At 41.7% G+C, this 17664-nt stretch overlaps 2 protein-coding genes across 4 annotated transcripts; one reads left to right on the forward strand and one right to left on the reverse strand.

The window, feature by feature from the left end:
• Positions 1 to 294: 294 nt before the first annotated feature.
• On the forward strand, positions 295 to 7680 carry malt1 (MALT paracaspase 1). Of its 3 annotated transcripts, none has more exons than XM_014172314.2 (17): positions 295 to 682; positions 1071 to 1237; positions 1441 to 1562; positions 2069 to 2216; positions 2500 to 2684; positions 2898 to 2994; positions 3153 to 3200; positions 3759 to 3782; positions 3939 to 3983; positions 4164 to 4367; positions 4586 to 4763; positions 4927 to 4998; positions 5117 to 5244; positions 5532 to 5681; positions 5793 to 5950; positions 6355 to 6480; positions 6748 to 7680. In XM_014172314.2, exons 1-17 carry the CDS (start codon positions 534 to 536, stop codon positions 7195 to 7197), a joined length of 2451 nt encoding a protein of 816 aa, XP_014027789.1. In that variant the 5' UTR covers positions 295 to 533; the 3' UTR covers positions 7198 to 7680. The 3 variants fall into 3 exon arrangements, with proteins under 3 accessions (XP_014027789.1, XP_014027790.1, XP_014027791.1); XM_014172316.2 differs by having other exon boundaries at positions 301 to 677; XM_014172315.2 differs by lacking the exon at positions 3153 to 3200.
• A 255-nt stretch (positions 7681 to 7935) lies between these two features.
• LOC106585389 (complexin-4) lies at positions 7936 to 13158 on the reverse strand. The gene is made up of 3 exons (XM_014171538.2): positions 12900 to 13158; positions 10787 to 10874; positions 7936 to 8470 (listed from the first exon to the last, which is right to left on the reverse strand). The coding sequence occupies exons 1-3, from the start codon at positions 12962 to 12964 to the stop codon at positions 8243 to 8245; spliced, it is 381 nt and encodes a 126-aa protein (XP_014027013.1). The 5' UTR covers positions 12965 to 13158; the 3' UTR covers positions 7936 to 8242.
• Between the last annotated feature and the right edge of the window lie 4506 nt (positions 13159 to 17664).

Consider the following 17664-nt stretch of genomic DNA (forward strand, 5'->3'; position numbering starts at 1 on the left):
GTGGGAACTCTTTAGGCAGTTTATAAGTAATAATAATAGTTTTAAATCGGAATTATTCAACCCAATTAGGGTTTAAATGCGGAAGACACTTTTCAGTTGAATCCATTCAGTTGTACAACTGACTAGGTATTACCCTTTCCATTTCTCTTAATAATGCACCCTTGCTCTGTCATTCGTCCTTTCCTTCAGAGAATATCGTTATCAAGGAGGTAAGGAAGGATGCAAGTTTAGAGTATTGGGCCAAAAACGGAAGACCCATAACTAAACCGAAAGTCCCACCCAGTGGTAGGAGTGTATATCACTATTTGTAAGCTGTTTCAGGAAGCAACACCAACTTGTGTCTTTTTGGTCCTCCCCAGAATGATCTTCGGAAATCCCCCAAACTTCTGCAGCGACCATGACCATGTATCTACCTCTTCTGTGTAGAACACCTGATTTCAAACTACGACATATTTTTCATTTCACAAATGTTCAGATTGTTTTTCAAGTACCTTTTTCAAATTGACTGAACTGAACTACAGTAACTCGTTGAGATGTCGGATTCATCTGACCGGTCTTTAAACTTACATTTTCTGAAAGAACCTGTCTTGAGGAAACTGTGTGAGGTTCTGGATAAAACCAACAGTAAAGGATGGCGTAAACTCGGGGAGATGGTCGGCAATGACCAGCGTTTTAGGGTGAGGTAAGCCTAATTAAGCAGTCGGACAGCCAGTCTGACGGTCGCGCGTAGTTCTTCCTGATGCGGTATTACCTAACGACCTAAAAGGAATAATAGCGCCATCTTGTGGCCGGTTGGGCTAGTCTGAAGGGTTATTCTTTAAACATGTTAGTTTACTTGTTTGATTTTACAGTAGAAATGTTATCCCTATCGTCAACACACCTCCCTATTTTATAACACAATAATAATACATGTTATCAGTATTCCTGAGCATTTTTCATTTCCTAAGTGTGAACTAACTTGTGAGCTATGTGCCTCTGTTGTTCATATACTTTTTTTCTTATTAAATAGTCTCATAGACAGTGTGTGCATTACTGTGTGCATAAATTCTGCCTTTTCCTCCACTGTGCAGTTCAGATGAGATGGAGATGTGCTCTCTGAAGGTGTTGGAGCTGGAGGGCAGCCCCAGCCGCGTGCTGCTCAGGCTCATGGGAGACAGAGGGTGCACACTGGGCCATCTGGTAGACTTACTACAAACCATGGGCCATACAGAGGCCCTACAGTGTGTCAAACCACCAGGTATACACAGCATCTTTAGAAGATGTGTTCGCTGATTATTATCTGGTTTGTACTTGGAGGGAAGGCTCAGGATTATAAATGTTTTTAGCGACAAGTTAATCTCGACTCTTGATTTTGGTCCCTGTATGTAAAAGTATTGATTATTTATTGTACATATATTTGAATCATTATTGAGAATTTCTTCCCATAATGGTTGTGTTTAGGTATCCAGATCCTCATTCAGCCCCAATCTGTGGCAATAATAGTGGGACACAACCTGCGACTCAGCTGTTATGCTGTGGGAAAGGCTGGTGTTCAATTCCAGTGGTTCAAAACCAAGGAGGAGGTGGGTAGCCTACTAGGGTGTGTTTTGAAGGTAGACCATACTGTTTATGCATTGGTTGTAAACATGTTATTATTAAACATGTTTTCAGATAATCATATTGCTGATATCTTGCCCAGATAACATTGTGACAGCTGTGGCTTCATAATGATATATATATAGATTTTTTTTTCTCACCTTTATTTAACCAGGTAGGCTAGTTAAGAACAAGTTCTCATTTACAACTGCGACCTGGCCAAGATAAAGCATAGCAGTGCGACACAAACAACAACACAGAGTTCACATGGAATTAACCAACCAAGTCAATAATACAATAGAAAAAGTCTATATACAATGTGTGCAAATGAGGTAGGATAAGGGAGGTAAGGCAATAAATAGGCCATAGTGGCAAAATAATTACAATATAGCAATTAAACACTGGGGTGATAGATGTGCAGAAGATGAGTGTGCAAGTAGAGATGTATATTTCATGTATTATGAATTGATTTGACACATTGTGACTTCTCCAGGTACACAACAGTTCTTCTCCAGACCTGGTGATTAGCCCAGTCCAACTGACAGACGCAGGCTTCTACATCTGCAGGGTTAATTGTGGAGACTCCTTTGAGTTCAGCCAGTGGGCTCAGGTGGATGTCCTGAATGTTGCAACATCTTATGGTGAGACACTATCTTTTACCTCCCAATCAGTTCATGGACAACATTGTTATTATGTCTTTCTTCTACCTGGGATTTTTGGAATTTTATTTCTATCAGTTTACGTTTTAATAAGGCTAACATTTTCTACACGTTGTCGGTTCCTCCTTTCTGTGAAAGACAGACAAAACGGGGGAGTTTGCTGAATGCTTTGTAGCACTAACATCATCTTTTATCCCTCCAAAGCTTTCGCTAAACTCGCCCCCAGAGCGACTGCACATTGAATAAACTTATGTTTTGCATGCAGGGTTGGGGTCCCACTCGTTGGAGGGCAGGCTGAAGGTGGTGATCCAGCCCCAGGGCCAGAGACTGCTGGTGGGGGATTCTCTGCAGCTGGAGTGTGGGGCGGTAGGGAGGCCTATCCCCCGCTACCAGTGGCACAGGAACGGGGTGCCCCTTCACTTTCCAGAGGCCTCCAAGAGGAGACTCACGGTAAGGAGGTCAGAGGAGGATGCTAATATCCTTGAGCGCTTATGTAGAAAGTTCCACTTTTATACTGTTAAAGTTACACTGTTACAGTATATTTTGTAGTTACAGTACAGTAACTCTACAATACTGTTGAATGTTGTACAAATCAGATGAAAACAGTTAGAGTTAGTTGGAATTTTTTGGAAGTAGCTTGATATTGTTGGTTAACTGAAACAGATTCCGTATCTGCTGCTGGAACATCATGGAAAGTATCGCTGTGAGATTTGTATTAACAACGAAAGGACGTGGACGAATGAAGTAGACGTTCTAGTGGGTATGTCACTGTCCTTTATTTTACAGTACTATAATGATGATATTGATCCCAGCCTAAACAAAAGGTCTGTTTATCTGTATACAATATGAGCAAAAACAACTCCCATTGAATTTGGTGACAGTTCTTGATGATTACTTACTCTTGTTCTTGAATGAAAGGACCAAGGATATCTGTCCAGTTTTCAGGGGCAATGGAGTGTTCTGAAGGTATAGTTGAAGTGCCTGGTTTCTCTTAGTTTGGCCGTCTGAGATGTACAGTATGTGCATGAATAAAACAGGGCCATGTTGCAAACAATGGGATGGCAAAATGAATCTGTTTTTATAGAGGAGGAGGGTTTGGTTCCAGGTGTTGCATGCATTTTTTTCATCCTTTGGATTTTTGCCCGTTCATTTGATTGATTTATATTTTTGAGAGCACAGCATAATCATGACAATCCCACAGAAAGTATGATATTGTCTGTAATTTGAAAAATTGTCTTTACTGATGCTCAAAATCGCTACATTTCAATTATATAATCATTCACAGCTTTCAGTGATTCAGCTTAGATGTCCCGTATTAATTTCCAATGAATATTTGTAAATGTTCAAGACAGGACATATTTTCAGTGGGTACTCATTTACTAATGGCTAACATTAGGCATGTTGATCCGTTAGGCTTCTGACTGACCCCCACCTAATCGGTGGCACTTTTTACTTTAATTCAGTTGAAATGAAAGCACAGGAAATATAAATTCTAGTAATTGTTCTAAAATTGTTTTCCCACAGATGATGTTTTTGCCTTTGGAGCTGGTAAGTGACGCATTGAATGAATATCTGAGATGATCTATCACTGTTTATTGGACATTGTTTCCAGCACATTACATATAGCAGTTTATCTCCTGAGAATGTTTATCAGTCCACCATGTGTAATATCTGTATAATATAATGATAGTGTTGTGATTGTAGGTGCCAATGAACTAATCCTGAACAGCAATCAAGAACCACCTTATGGTACGCAGAACAAAAAATGAATCCACCCAGTACTTGATTACCTTTTAATACTGCTAGAATATCAAATGCCTCTTAACATTTCTTCTGTACAATTTTTTTCTCCATGTTGGTCAATATGTTTAATTTCTCCACAACTGATTTCAACTCGTAGTCATTGATGGTATTTGTCTCTCATCACAGCGACAGATAAAGTGGCCCTGCTAATCGGGAACCTCTCGTACCGGAACCACCCCCAGCTCAAGGCGCCAATGGTAGATGTGTATGATCTCACCAACCTCCTGCGCCAGCTCAACTTCAAGGTAGTATCGCTGCTGGATCTCACCGAGTCAGAGATGCGCAACGCCGTGGACGAGTTTCTGCTCTTACTTCACAAGGGTGTCTATGGTACGCCATTCATTATTATGGCCTATTAGAGTATGAGAGACCGACCTAGAAGAATTTGATCAGTCAAATATTCGTTTATTTCATCTGTTTTTCCAAAAATATAGTGAATCATAAAAAATAAAATACTAGTTTTAAAAAGTGAAGTCTATTTTCAGTCTTATTTCATTCACTGCTCTATTTACTGTCTCGTTCAATTCACTCCCATAACCTTTTCCTAGGTTTGCTGTACTATGCTGGACATGGTTATGAGAACTATGGCAACAGCTTCATGGTACCGGTGGATGCTCCAAACCCGTACCACTCAGCCAACTGCCTGTGTGTGCAGAGCATCCTCAAACTGATGCAGGAGAAGGAGACAGGCCTCAATGTGTTCCTGCTGGATATGTGCAGGAAGCGGTGGGTAAAGACTAGTATACTGTGCTAACCATGATGTTTGTTTTATGTTTATTTGTTTTTCCACTACTATTCAATGTCTCTTCCCTGTTAGTAACATGGGATATAGACCACTCACCATTTCCTGTTTGTTGTAATACTGTAACTATTACATTTTTCTTTTTAGAAATATTCATGATGATACAACTCCGAACATACCATTGAGGGTCACAGCTAACATTGTCTTTGGATATGCAACGTAAGTAATCTGATGATTACTCAAATATATGTCTAAACTTCTATTCGTAACATGTAACTTTGTATGAAGAAATGAAATGATATATTCCCCAATTCTGTTCCATTCTTCTATTGTGCAGCTGCCAAGATGCAGAAGCGTTTGAGCTGAGCTCTAGTGGATTCACTAACGGTGTCTTCGTCAAGTTTCTGAAGAAACGTCTTCTGGAGGATGAGAAGATCACTGTGTTGCTGGACAGAGTGGCTGAGGGTAAGGAGCAATGGACCAATTACCTATTGGTGAACTAATCATTTAGTAAATGTCACCCCATCTATAGTATTTGTGGTCATGGAGTACAAGTCAATGTAGCATGAAATATAATATTGATCTAATGCAGTGCCATGCAAAATAAGTAACAGGAGTACAGAAACAAATCTATCCTATCCTACCCTGTATACTTCCATGCATCGATTATCATGGCAATAATACTTTGCCTAACAAATTTCTTCTGTGAGAGCCTGAGGTAATGTTGTTATGGTGTTGTTTGTGTTATCCAGACATGGGCCAGTTCGATGCCACTAAGGGGAAGCAGGCTCTGGAGATCCGCAGCAGCCTATCAGAGAGGAGGGCTCTGACTGACCCTGTACTGCCTGGTGACAGCTCTGACATGGCCCTGGCTCACAACCGTCAGTGGGCCAAGGCTCACGGTAAGGACACGATCAACCAATGAAAGTAAATGCAGTACATTTCAATTTGAATTGTTTAGCTGAAGCAATCAATGTACTTATTGTGGACATAATGTTGTGTTTTCATTCTAGAACTGCCTGAGAGTATGTCTCTAGACTTTGACTGTGGGGCTCAGATCAAGCTGGGCTTCGCTGCAGAGTTCTCCAACGTGCTGGTCATTTATACCCACATCGTGAAGAAACCAGAGGACATGTTCTTCTGCCAGGCTCACGTCACCAACTTCTCCCCGGTGAGACGCTACAGTCTTTCGCCTTGTTCAATTATGCAAACTTGTTCCTTCCCCAAGCTCCTGTCACCAGTTTCTCACAATTTGTTCCCTGTCCCCTACCCCCTGTGTCCACAGATCTGAAAAGGTGTAGCTAATCCATCCAAGCTTTTCCGATCAGTGAACACCAAGGGGATAGGAGGATAGGGAAAGGAATTTAAAATCAATATGCCACTGATATCATTATGGTTTTCCTCAGCTCTGTTCAATTCCAATGAGAGCGATTGTCTTTCTTGGGGTTTACTGAAACAACATTAGGAGCATAGTAAAGAGTCTGTCTGCTGAAGATGCTGAGGCTCCAGCACCTGCCTGAAAACTTTGCACATGCAGGTCGTCTTGTCCTATAACATTTCCTTTGTTCTGTCCAGGACCTTGACGTTGACCCCAAAGAGATGAACAGGGAGACACCAGAGGAGACTGGCATCTACCTGCTCTCCAGCAGTCTTCCCCAGCACTGCCTGTACACACGCCTCAGCTCTCTACAGAAGCTCAGGGTAAGTGTACAAAAGATAATCACCACTTTCTACATTCTCACATTACTACGACATTATTATATTGTCTTTGCCTCTTTGGTTTGATATCTTGAAAAAAGGTTTAAAAAAAATCGACCTTCCTCTTCAGTGTGCTCTGTGTCCCCTCTGTAGGAGTAGCTGGTGTCATGTTAGAGCAGAGCTCACCTTGGACAAAACTCCGCTGGAGCTCTAATATAAACATATTAGGTTAATAAAATGTTATTCTACTCCTTGTCATCTCCTCTGTAGGATCAGCTGGGGTTTACAGTTTGTCTACAGGGCTCTTTCAAGGCCATGGATGAGCTGGTGGACTGGACCACTGACGTCAACATCGGCAAGCCCCTGATCGCCAGACTAGACCTGTACCGCACCATGAGGAGGAACAGCTGCCTGCAGACCTGCCCCATGCCCCACAGCCCCTGCCATAGCCCCAGAGCCGAGCACCTCCACCACCACCCCCAAGACCTTCTCTCCCCACACTGCTCCAGCCCTTACCTGGATGTATGCGAGCCTTTACAGGGAGCTGTGGGAGGCTCAGGTTGTGTGAGCTCCACTCTGTATGACAACTGTAGCTTCTCTCGCTATGGCTGTACTAGCAGTGACTCCCCTGGAAGAGCCAGCATTCCCATAGAGACCACGGATGACATAAATGAGCTGCAGACAGTCTTCATTAATAGCCTGCAGTTTAACCACCAGTGATGAGGCCCTCTCTAGGGCCTTGGTAGCCTGGTGCCACATCTGTTTCTGCTGTTTTGCTATCTCCTATGGCCATCAGATCTGGGATCAGGCTATGGTGGATGTTTGTAGGTCTACTCTGTAAATCCTAGTGTATTCCATGGCAAACTCTTTGATACAGTTGCCTGGCTTTAGTGGAGATTACATGTATTTAGTACTTTAGACTAGATTTTTAAATTGAAATAACTGTCAGAGTTGTATAGCTGTACTTAAAAGGTAACATATCCAGCCTGCTGTGAAAAGGTTGTTTTTTGCGACTCTTTTTCCGTTTGTTAGATAATGATGATATAATGTGTAATATTAAGCTTTGCTAAAACGATCTTAACCAGACTCTTTCATATTCTATAGATGATCTTTAAGAGCAGTTACTAAATGTAATCAAAATGTAATAACTTTATCCACAGGGAGGCGTTCTCTCACTATATAAACCAGAGTTCTGGACATGGATTGTTTTTCATGGGGTTCTTATGATTCGTCTCTATTTATTACAAACGAAAAGACCAAATCCAGTTATATACACTGTTTTACAAAGGCTGAAAATTCAGAGGGATGTCTTTTTAACATGAAGCAATTCAAAGCATTTATAACCATGATACCATTGTTTTTTTTCTCCTCCCAGTTGTACCCTCTTGCAAAGAAAACATGAGGTTTGCTGTATATAAAAAGAACAGAGAACCTTTTTTAACTACAACAACGAAAATACTCTTACTCCCTCCCAGCCCTGTGATGTTTTTCCTGACCTCTTCCCCACAGCTTTCTGAGAAAGACAGATTAAGAGTCATCTCTTTAACCCTCTATTGACAGATTAGCCAACCTAAGACTGGTTCAATTTAGACTTTGTGTAGAAGGTCTACTATACGTGTTTCGGATCAATCCAAGTCCACAGTCTAGATTAGAATACTTGAAAGCTGGAATATTTCAGGGAAGTCCAACCTTGGAAGTTATATCCTTGGTCAAACTTGGTGCTTAGGAACTAATCTCAAATCAACTGAACCAATGTTTTCTCTCATCACATGACACAGCACTTCTCCTCTGCTTTAGATTTCATCTCAACCATAGTTGCCGACGCTTTCTCCTTGATCTGGTCCATGTCCATGTTCTGTAGGTTCTGTATCTGGCCCAGGATAGAATCCTTCTCTTCCTCCTCTGTGGCGTCCTCGTCCACCATTTTGAGTAGTTCTTCAGGCACGTCGATGTCGTCTCCTGCCAACTCCATCAGGTTTGCATCCTGTTCACTCTAAACACAGCAACAAAGGCACAGGTCAGGCTGGCTGAGTAGGAGTGTATTATACCCATGTACTGTCACAATATCATCATGTTTACATTTTATTGGTTTTCTTCCTGGACTATCTTTTAGCATACAGTAGGTCCTGTTTTTACTGAGGGGATTTATGTCCAACAGCTAACACTTCAAACAACAGCTTAATTTAGCATCACATGTGACCCTCTATGACCCTGCAAGAGAGGGAGACTCCCTGCATAGCCTGTGAGACAGATGGCATACAGACACACACACAGGGCATGTTGGGTCTTGGGCTCAAATGTGAGATATCTGCGATCAGTCTTTTTTTTATGCCTTAATCTTGTGACTGTACTTAAGCCTATCTGACTAGCAGGCCTTAGTCTCCTGTGCATGTATTGAGTCGCTCTGACACTGACCGACACAGCCTCTGCATCATGTTACTAATTTATGATAGTGTTCTCATTTACTGAGAAAATACGTAAGATTATCACCTTATGTTATTCATAGAAAAGGGAAAATTATATACTGAACAAAAATATAAAGGCAAGTGTTTGTCCCATGTTTCATGAGCTGAAATAAAAGATCCCAGAAATGTTCCATACACAAAAAAAGCTTATTTCTGTCAAATTTTGTGCACAAATTTGTTTACATCCCACAACACAAGGTCTCACGTTTTGAGGGAGCGTGCAATTGGCATGCAGACTGCAGGAATGGCCACCTGAGCTGTTGTCAGAGAATTGAATGTTAATTTCTCTACCACAACGTCATTTTGGAGATTGGCAGTACATCCAACTGGGCTCACAACCACAGATCACGTGTTACCAAGCCAGCCCAGGACCTCCACATCTGGCTTCTTCACCTGCGGGTTAGTCTGAGAACAGCCACCCGGACAGCTGATGAAACTGTGGGTTTGCCCAACCGAAGAAATTCTGCACAAACTGTCAGAAACCGTCTCAGGGATGCTCATCTGCCTGCTCGGTGTCCTCACCAGGGTCTTGACCTGACTGCAGTTCGGCGTGTGGTAACTGACTTCAGTAAGCAAATACTCACATTGGATGGCTACTGGCACGCTGGAGATGTCACGACTTCCGCCGAAGTCGGCTCCTCTCCTTGTTTGGGCGGCGTTCGCCGGTCGACGTCACCGGCTTTCTAGCCAGCGCCGCTCCATTTTTCCATTGTTCCATTTGTTTTGTCTTGTTCCCTGCACACCTGGTTTTCATTCCCTAATCACACTGCATGTATTTATTCCTCTGTTCCCCCTCATGTCTTTGTGTGAAATTGTAATTGTTACGTGTTTGGTGTGTACGCACAAGGCTGGGTTTTCCCCGTTATTTCCGTGGTATTTCACGAAGGTTGTTGTAACTTTTGCTCATTTTTTGTGACTGTTTCGTGCCTTGCACTTTTCCTTTGGCTGGAGGTTTTGACGCAGTGACGTCCGTCTGTTTTGTTGCCTCTACCCAGATAAAGTGTGCACCTGTTCACAACTCTCTGCTCTGCTACATCTGACTTCTCCACCAGTAGCGCTCACCGTGACAGGAGAAGTGTGTTCTTCACGGTTGAATCCTGGTTTCAACTGAACAGAGTACCCCATGGTGGTGGTGGGGTTACGGTATGGGCAGGCATAAACTACGGACAACGAACACAATTGCATTTTATTGATGGCAATTTGAATGCACAGAGATACTGTGACGAGATCCTGAGGCCCATTGTTGTGCCATTCATCTGCCTGTTTCAGCCTAATAATGCACACCCCCATTGTCGCAAGGATCTGTACAAAATGATTGGAGGCTGAAACTATCCCAGATCTTCCACGGCCTGCATACTCACCAGACATGTCACCCATTGAGCATGTATGTGATGCTCTGGATTGACGTGTGCGACAGCTTGTTCCAGTTCCCACCAATATCCAGCAACTTCGCAAGGCCATTGAAGAGAAGTGGGACAACATTACACAGGCCACAATTAACAGCCTGATCAACTCTATCCAAAGGAGATGTGTCGTGCTGCATGAGGCAAATGGTGGTCACACCAGATACTGACTGGTTTTCTGATCCTTTTAAAGGTATCTGTGACCAACAGATGCATATCTGTATTTCCAGTCATGTGAAATCCATAAATTAGGGCCTAATTTATTTATTTTTATTGACTGATTTCCTTAAATGAACTATAACTCAGTAAAGTCTTTGAAACTGTTGCATGTTGCGTTTTATAATTTTGTTCAGTATAGTTTTTTATTATTGAGGGCATTTGTATCAAAATAATTTCTCATCTTGTTTCATATGACATGAGAATGAGACGAGACCGTCTTACCTTTGGTAGTCTGTATTTGTCTCTTAAGCACGTTCTCAAAGTAGCCCTCTCAGCCTTCTTTACCAAGAACTCTGAATCTCTCTCCATCCTATTTTCAGACAAGAACAGAAACCATGTTATCAAAACTATAAAAACGTTTAAGTATATTGTTGAATAGAATATCCAAAATTGTTAAAAGGCATCGTATTTTCACTGTGTGATACTGGTTGCGTAAAGGTTAGCATTATATTTTCAGAGATAAAAATGTGTTTCTAGGCTTTTGTGTAATCATAATTCCTAATGGCCATTGCCATTTTCATATCAGTCAATCACATGTTATTGGTGTCAGTTCTAAATCAAATAAAATATGAAGACTCGGTTTCTAGGGCCGCAGAGTAATACTTTTGTTTGTGTTGATCTCCAGATTATGACAGCATTTGTCAATCCTACCAATTTTAGCAATTGGAGACAGAAAGTAATTCAGAAATAATCTGGATGTGATGTAATCTAGGACTGCATGGTGGTAGTCTACTTTCAGTTTGACTCTTGTGATATGATCCTAATATGTGGTAAAACATTCTTCACAAAAATGTTAAAATATTTTTATTTTACCTTCATCAGTGTAATACTCTTGACTCAAGGTACATTTACAGGTGGTTTTCTCATTGCATCTCCCTGTTTGGCTTTTATACTTAACATATGGTCTAATTCAAACATTCACTATATATAGAAAAGTATGTGAACCCCTTCAAATTAGTGGATTCGGCTATTTCAGCCACACCGGTTGCTGACAGGTGTATAAAATTGAGCACATAGCCATGCAATCTCCATAGACAAACGTTGGCAGTAGAATGGCCTTTCTGAAGAGCTCAGTGACTTTCAATGTTGCCCCGTCATAGGATGCCACCTTTCCAGCAAGTCAGTTCGTCAAATTTCTGCCCTGCTAGAGCTGCTCCGGTCAACTGTAAGTGCTGTTATTGTGAAATGGAAATGTGTAGGAGCAACAACAGCTCAGCCGCGAAGTGGTAGGCCACAAGCTCACAGAACGGGACTGCTGAGTGCTGAAGCATGTAGCGTAAAAATCGTCTGTCCTCTGTAGCCACATTCACTACAGAGTTCCAAACTGCTTCTGGAAGTAGCGTCAGCACAAGAGCTGTTTCTCGGGAGCTTCATGAAAAGAGTTTCCATGGCAGAGCAGCCACACAAGCCTAAGATCAGCAGTGGAAACACGTTCTCTAGAGTGATGAATCATGCTTCACCATCTGGCAGTCCGACAGACGAATCTGGGTTTGGTGGATGCCAGGAGAATGCTACCTGCCTGAATGCATAGTGCCAACTGTGAAGTTTGGTGGAGGGGGAATAATTGTCTGGGGCTGTTTTTCATGGCTCGGGCTAGGCCCCTTAGTTCCAGTGAAGGGAAATCTTAACGCTACATCATGCAATGACATTCTAGATGATGCTGTGCTTCCAACTTTGTGGTAACAGTTTGGGGAAGGCCCTTTCCTGTTTCAGAATGACAATGCCCCTGTGCACAAAGTGAGGTCCAAACAGAAATGGTTTGTAATCGGTGTAGAAGAACTTGACTGGCCTGCACAGAGCCCTGACCTTTGGGATGAATTGGAACGCCGACTGCGAGCCAGGTCTATTCGCCCAACATCAGTGCCCAACCTCACTAATGCTCTTGTGGCTGAATGTAAGCAAGTTCCCGCAGCAATGTTCCAATATGTAGTGGTATAACTTCCCAGAAGAGTGGAGGCTGTTATAACAGCAAAGTAGGGACCAACTCAATATTAATGCTATGATTTTTCCACATACCTTTGATCATACAGTGTAGCTCTAATTTTTCACAAAAGGGAAAGTTTAAAACAAAGCTCTACTCTTGCTTGCTATTGAATAAAAAATTGCAATTTTAATCATTCCAAGGAGGTTGGGGTCAGATTCAGGATCATAATTTGTCAACGTATTTTCCATTTCATTTCAATTGTATTTGGCTGAATTGAAATGGAATGGACCCCAACCCTAAAGCATTCCATTTTAGGGTTGCTTAGCTACCGGTAATTTACCGAAGTTACCAGAATCTTCAGTAATTTAGGTAATTAACAGAAAATCGATGGTAACTCTAGTCGTGACTTACTTTTCCTCCACCAGCTGTTTCTGGTACTCCTCTGCCTCCTCTCTAGACATCCCCTCGGTGGCCATGGAGACAATGTTTCCTCTGGTAGGAGGAGAGAGCTGGACTGGACAGAGCTCTACTACTGTAGCTCTTCACCAAACTGCTCCACTACTTACCATCAGCTTCAACTGTGTGAATATCCTACAAGGGGATTTGCAGGCAACACTTTTGTTTTTTCTGTCCTCAAGTTTTGGTCACTGAGTCCCAGCCTTCGACTGAGGGATGGCGTTGTGAAGGGCACGACTGATCCCTGATGGGACGGCTGACTACATAAGCCCCCATAATCAGAGTCATTTCTGCCAACGCCATGATCTGGATTAATCCTTTTGGGGACAGATTATTTAAATTAAAACATTTAATAAAAGTAATAAAAGTAAAGTTCACAGGGACTGCTTTTGAGATGGGTAACATTGTGGTGTAGACTGGTACAGTGGTATATTCCACTACAGACAGGGCAGAGCACTACTCACTAGGCCTAATCCGTGTCATGCTGCTTGTGTGAGTTTGACCTTAATCCCCTTATATCACCAACCATATCCTGAGTCCCAATAGATGTCCCAGACTGAGAGAGTGCAATCTGTATACTATACCACTGAGTAAATCACTAAGTCTGCACTCAGTTAATGAAACTATACTGTCTTGTCCAAAGTAAACAACTTGAAACATATTTCATTAGGACATCAAAATTGTGAATACAGAAGTAATTTCAAACGTTGCCAATATTAACACAGGTGATGTTAACGGTATAAATGTGATATTACACGTATTATTTTGGGAAGTAATGGACACAGACTTTGAACAATGATCTCCAAGATGGCAGGCATACCATGTGACCTATAGCTGTCCTACATCACATCCGACATGACTTGTGTATCTATTTACCTCCCCTCCCACCCCAAGTCATTTTTCAACCAAATGTTTGTACTGTACAGGGTTGCTGTTGCTGTTGCACAATGGGACAGGACTGTCTGTTCCCTGGGTCTGTGTCTGTATGAATAATAAAGGAACAGCAGTAGGCAGAGGAGGCAGTACGGTGATGCTGAGGGGAAGAACAAGGAGGGGAGGGGGGCCCATAGAGTGAGGGAGTAGCAGGAAGCTGATGAGAGAGAGAGCAGCAGGAAGCTGATGAGAGAGAGAGCAGCAGGAAGCTGATGAGAGAGAGAGTAGCAGGAAGCTGGTGAGAGAGAGAGTAGCAGGAAACTGATGAGAGAGAGAGTAGCAGGAAACTGATGAGAGAGAGAGTAGCAGGAAGCTGGTGAGAGAAAGTAGCAGGAAACTGATGAGAGAGTAGCAGGAAACTGATGAGAGAGAGAGTAGCAGGAAGCTGGTGAGAGAAAGTAGCAGGAAACTGATGAGAGAGAGAGTAGCAGGAAACTGATGAGAGAGAGAGTAGCAGGAAGCTGGTGAGAGAGAGTAGCAGGAAACTGATGAGAGAGAGCAGGAAACTGATGAGAGAGAGAGTAGCAGGAAACTGATGAGAGAGTAGCAGGAAGCTGGTGAGAGAGAGTAGCAGGAAACTGATGAGAGAGAGAGTAGCAGGAAACTGATGAGAGAGAGAGTAGCAGGAAGCTGGTAAGAGAGAGTAGAAGGAAACTGACAAGAGAGAGAGAGAGAGAGTAGCAGGAAACTGATGAGCGAGAGAGAGAAGAGCTCTATGCAGCAGATTGTAAGGGACTAGCTGACTGACTAAAATAACCATGTTTTCTCCCTCGGTCCCTTCCCTTCAACTCATCCTGATCCTGCTTCCTTTCTTCTGGGGAAGCATCTATGCAAATAAATAATAATCTGGATTTTATATGTATCAGCTTTGTAGACAGGTCTTTCTGCTTGGCCGGTTGTGATGTGACCTTAGCCAGTGGAAACATTGTGGCTGTTTGTCTTGGCTGTATCAGTACATCTGCAAAGGTGCATTTGATTTGCACAGTAACTGCATTGATGTGGTGTATTCAAGATGCCTTTAATCCTACACTATTATGTATTACGTTGGACCCAATGACTGGATCTGTTGTTTCCTTTGATACTGCATCGCAGGAGAGGTAATTTTCCATTACTGAGCCACTTGTAGTGATGTGCTGCTGGCAATGGCTTTGAAGTGGGTACTGCAAGCACCATGTGCTTTACATGACTATTACTGTACATGGCCTACCATTTGTAGCAGTTAACTGCTTCAATGTCAGGTGTAGTGGTTAGACTACTGAGCTTTGAAAAACTATGAACTTTGTGGATGTGCTGATTGATTCGAATGTGGATTCAGTTAAAATGCTGTTGTCTCCATTATATCAATAGAAATTCAACAGCTAGATACTTCATGCTCTGAATATGGACTGCATGGGATCTGATGATATTACTCTGTGTGAATTTCAAGATTAGTTGACACTGGCACGTTAATTCACCCTAAATATCACCATTAGTATATTATTATAAACATACTTTATGTAGCTTGTAAAAAGCAAGCAACAATGTTTATGTTAATTTCTCTTATAGCAGAAACAAATCCTTCCTTGGTTTTGAAGGATCCAGTCACAACAGTCTTTAAGAGTGCAGTCCTGAAACATAACAATTAGTTCTTATTTGAGCCACTAGTTTGTGTTCAGAATTTGATATTGTAGTGTCACATTTGTATTCCATTCTTCACTCAGTCATCTTGTGCTACTTTAGAAAATGTTTGTATTTAATTTTGTCTGAAATTCTGGTATATGCTCATCTGAATGTTTTGTGTATAGTTTACAGATCTATTATAGCTGTATTATAGGGTTGGTTCATTAAATTAAAGATTACAATGTCTAGCCTACATGTGCAGTAAAAATCTATTTATAATACAGGTGACAGTCTGGTTGAAAAAGTTGAAATCTTGAAACCCATCGATTTAGAGCTAGCATGTACAGTTGAAGTCGGAAGTTTACATACACCTTAGCCAAATACATTTAAACTCCGTTTTTCACAATTCCTGACATTTAATCCAAGTAAAAAATCCCTGTTTTAGGTCAGTCAGGATCACCACTTTATTTTAAGAATGTGAAGTGTCAGAATAATAGTAGAGAATTATTTATTTCAGGTTTTATTTCTTTCATCACATTCCCAGTGGGTCAGACACTCAATTAGTATTTGGTAGCATTGCCTTTAAATTGTTTCACTTGGGTACAAACATTTGGGGTAGCCTTCCATCAGCTTCCCACAATAAGTTGGGTGAATTTTGGCCCATTCCTCCTGACAGAGCTGGTGTAACTGAGTCAGGTTTGTAGGCGTCCTTGCTCGCACACGCTTTTTCAGTTCTGCCCAGACATTTTCTAAGCCCTTTCTTGAGCTCAGGGCTTTGTGATGGCCACTCCAATACCTTGACTTTGTTGTCCTTAAACCATTTTGCCACAACTTTGGAAGTATGTTTGGGGTCATTGTCCATTTGGAAGACCCATTTGCGACCAAGCTTTAACTTCCTGACTGATGTCTTGAGATGTTGCTTCAATATATCCACAATATTTCCCTTCCTCATGATGCCATCTATTTTGTGAAGTGCACCAGTCCCCTCCTGCAGAAAAGCACCCCCACAACATGATTCTGCCACCCCCGTGCTTCACGTTGGGATGGTGTTCTTCAGCTTGCAAGCATCCCCCTTATTCCTCCAAACATAACGATGGTCATTATGGCCAAACAGTTGTATTTTTGTTTCATCAGACCAGAGGACATTTCTCCAAAAAGTACGATATTTGTCCTCATGTGCCGTTGCAAACCGTAGTCTGGCTTTTTTTATGGCAGTTTTGGAGCAGTGGCTTCTTCCTTGCTGAGCGGCCTTTCAGGTTATGTCGATATTGGACTTGTTTTACTGTAGATATAGATACTTTTGTACCTGTTTCCTCCAGCATCTTCCCAAGGTCCTTTGCTGTTGTTCGGGGATTGATTTGCACTTTTCACACCAAAGTACATTCATCTCTAGGAGACAGAACGCGTCTCCTTCCTGAACGGTATGACGGCTGCGTGGTCCCATGGTGTTTATACTTGTGTACTATTGTTTGTACAGATGAACGCGGTACCTTCAGGCATTTGTAAATTGCTCCCAAGGATGAACCAAACTTGTGGAGGTCTACAATTTTCTTTCTGAGGTCTTAGCTGATTTATTTTGATTTTCCCATGTCAAGCAAAAAGGCACTGAGTTCGAAGGTAGGCCTTGAAATACATCCCTAGGTACACCTCCAATTGACTCAAATGATGTCAATTAGCCAATCAGAAGCTTCTAAAGCTATGACATAATTTTCTGGAATTTTCCAAGTTGTTTAAAGGCAGTCAATTTAGTGTATGTAAACTTCTGACCCACTGGAATTGTGATACAGTGCATTATAAGTGAAATAATCTGTAAACAATTGTTGGAAAAATTACTTGTGTCATGCACAAAGTGGATGTCCTAACCGACTTGCCAAAATTATAGTTTGTTAACAAGAAATATGTGGAGTGGTTGAAAAACGAGTTTTAACTACTCCAACCTAAGTGTATGTAAACTTCCAACTTCAACTGTACATGGACCGGTAATCCAAATAAACTACCAAACATTACTGGGTATTGGATGGAAGATGGAAGTGAAATTGTTACTATACTTTTGGAGAATGAACAATATCATCTAAACAGAGTATAATTATGTATTTATTGTTCCATCAGGTTTAGAGACTGTAAACCAGAAATGTCACTGTCAACTTTTTATGCAAATGTATATACATCTACCATGGTCTATTATAAT

The sequence above is a fragment of the Salmo salar genome, chromosome ssa24 (assembly GCF_905237065.1).
Source record: "Salmo salar chromosome ssa24, Ssal_v3.1, whole genome shotgun sequence".
Classification (NCBI taxonomy): domain Eukaryota; kingdom Metazoa; phylum Chordata; class Actinopteri; order Salmoniformes; family Salmonidae; genus Salmo; species Salmo salar.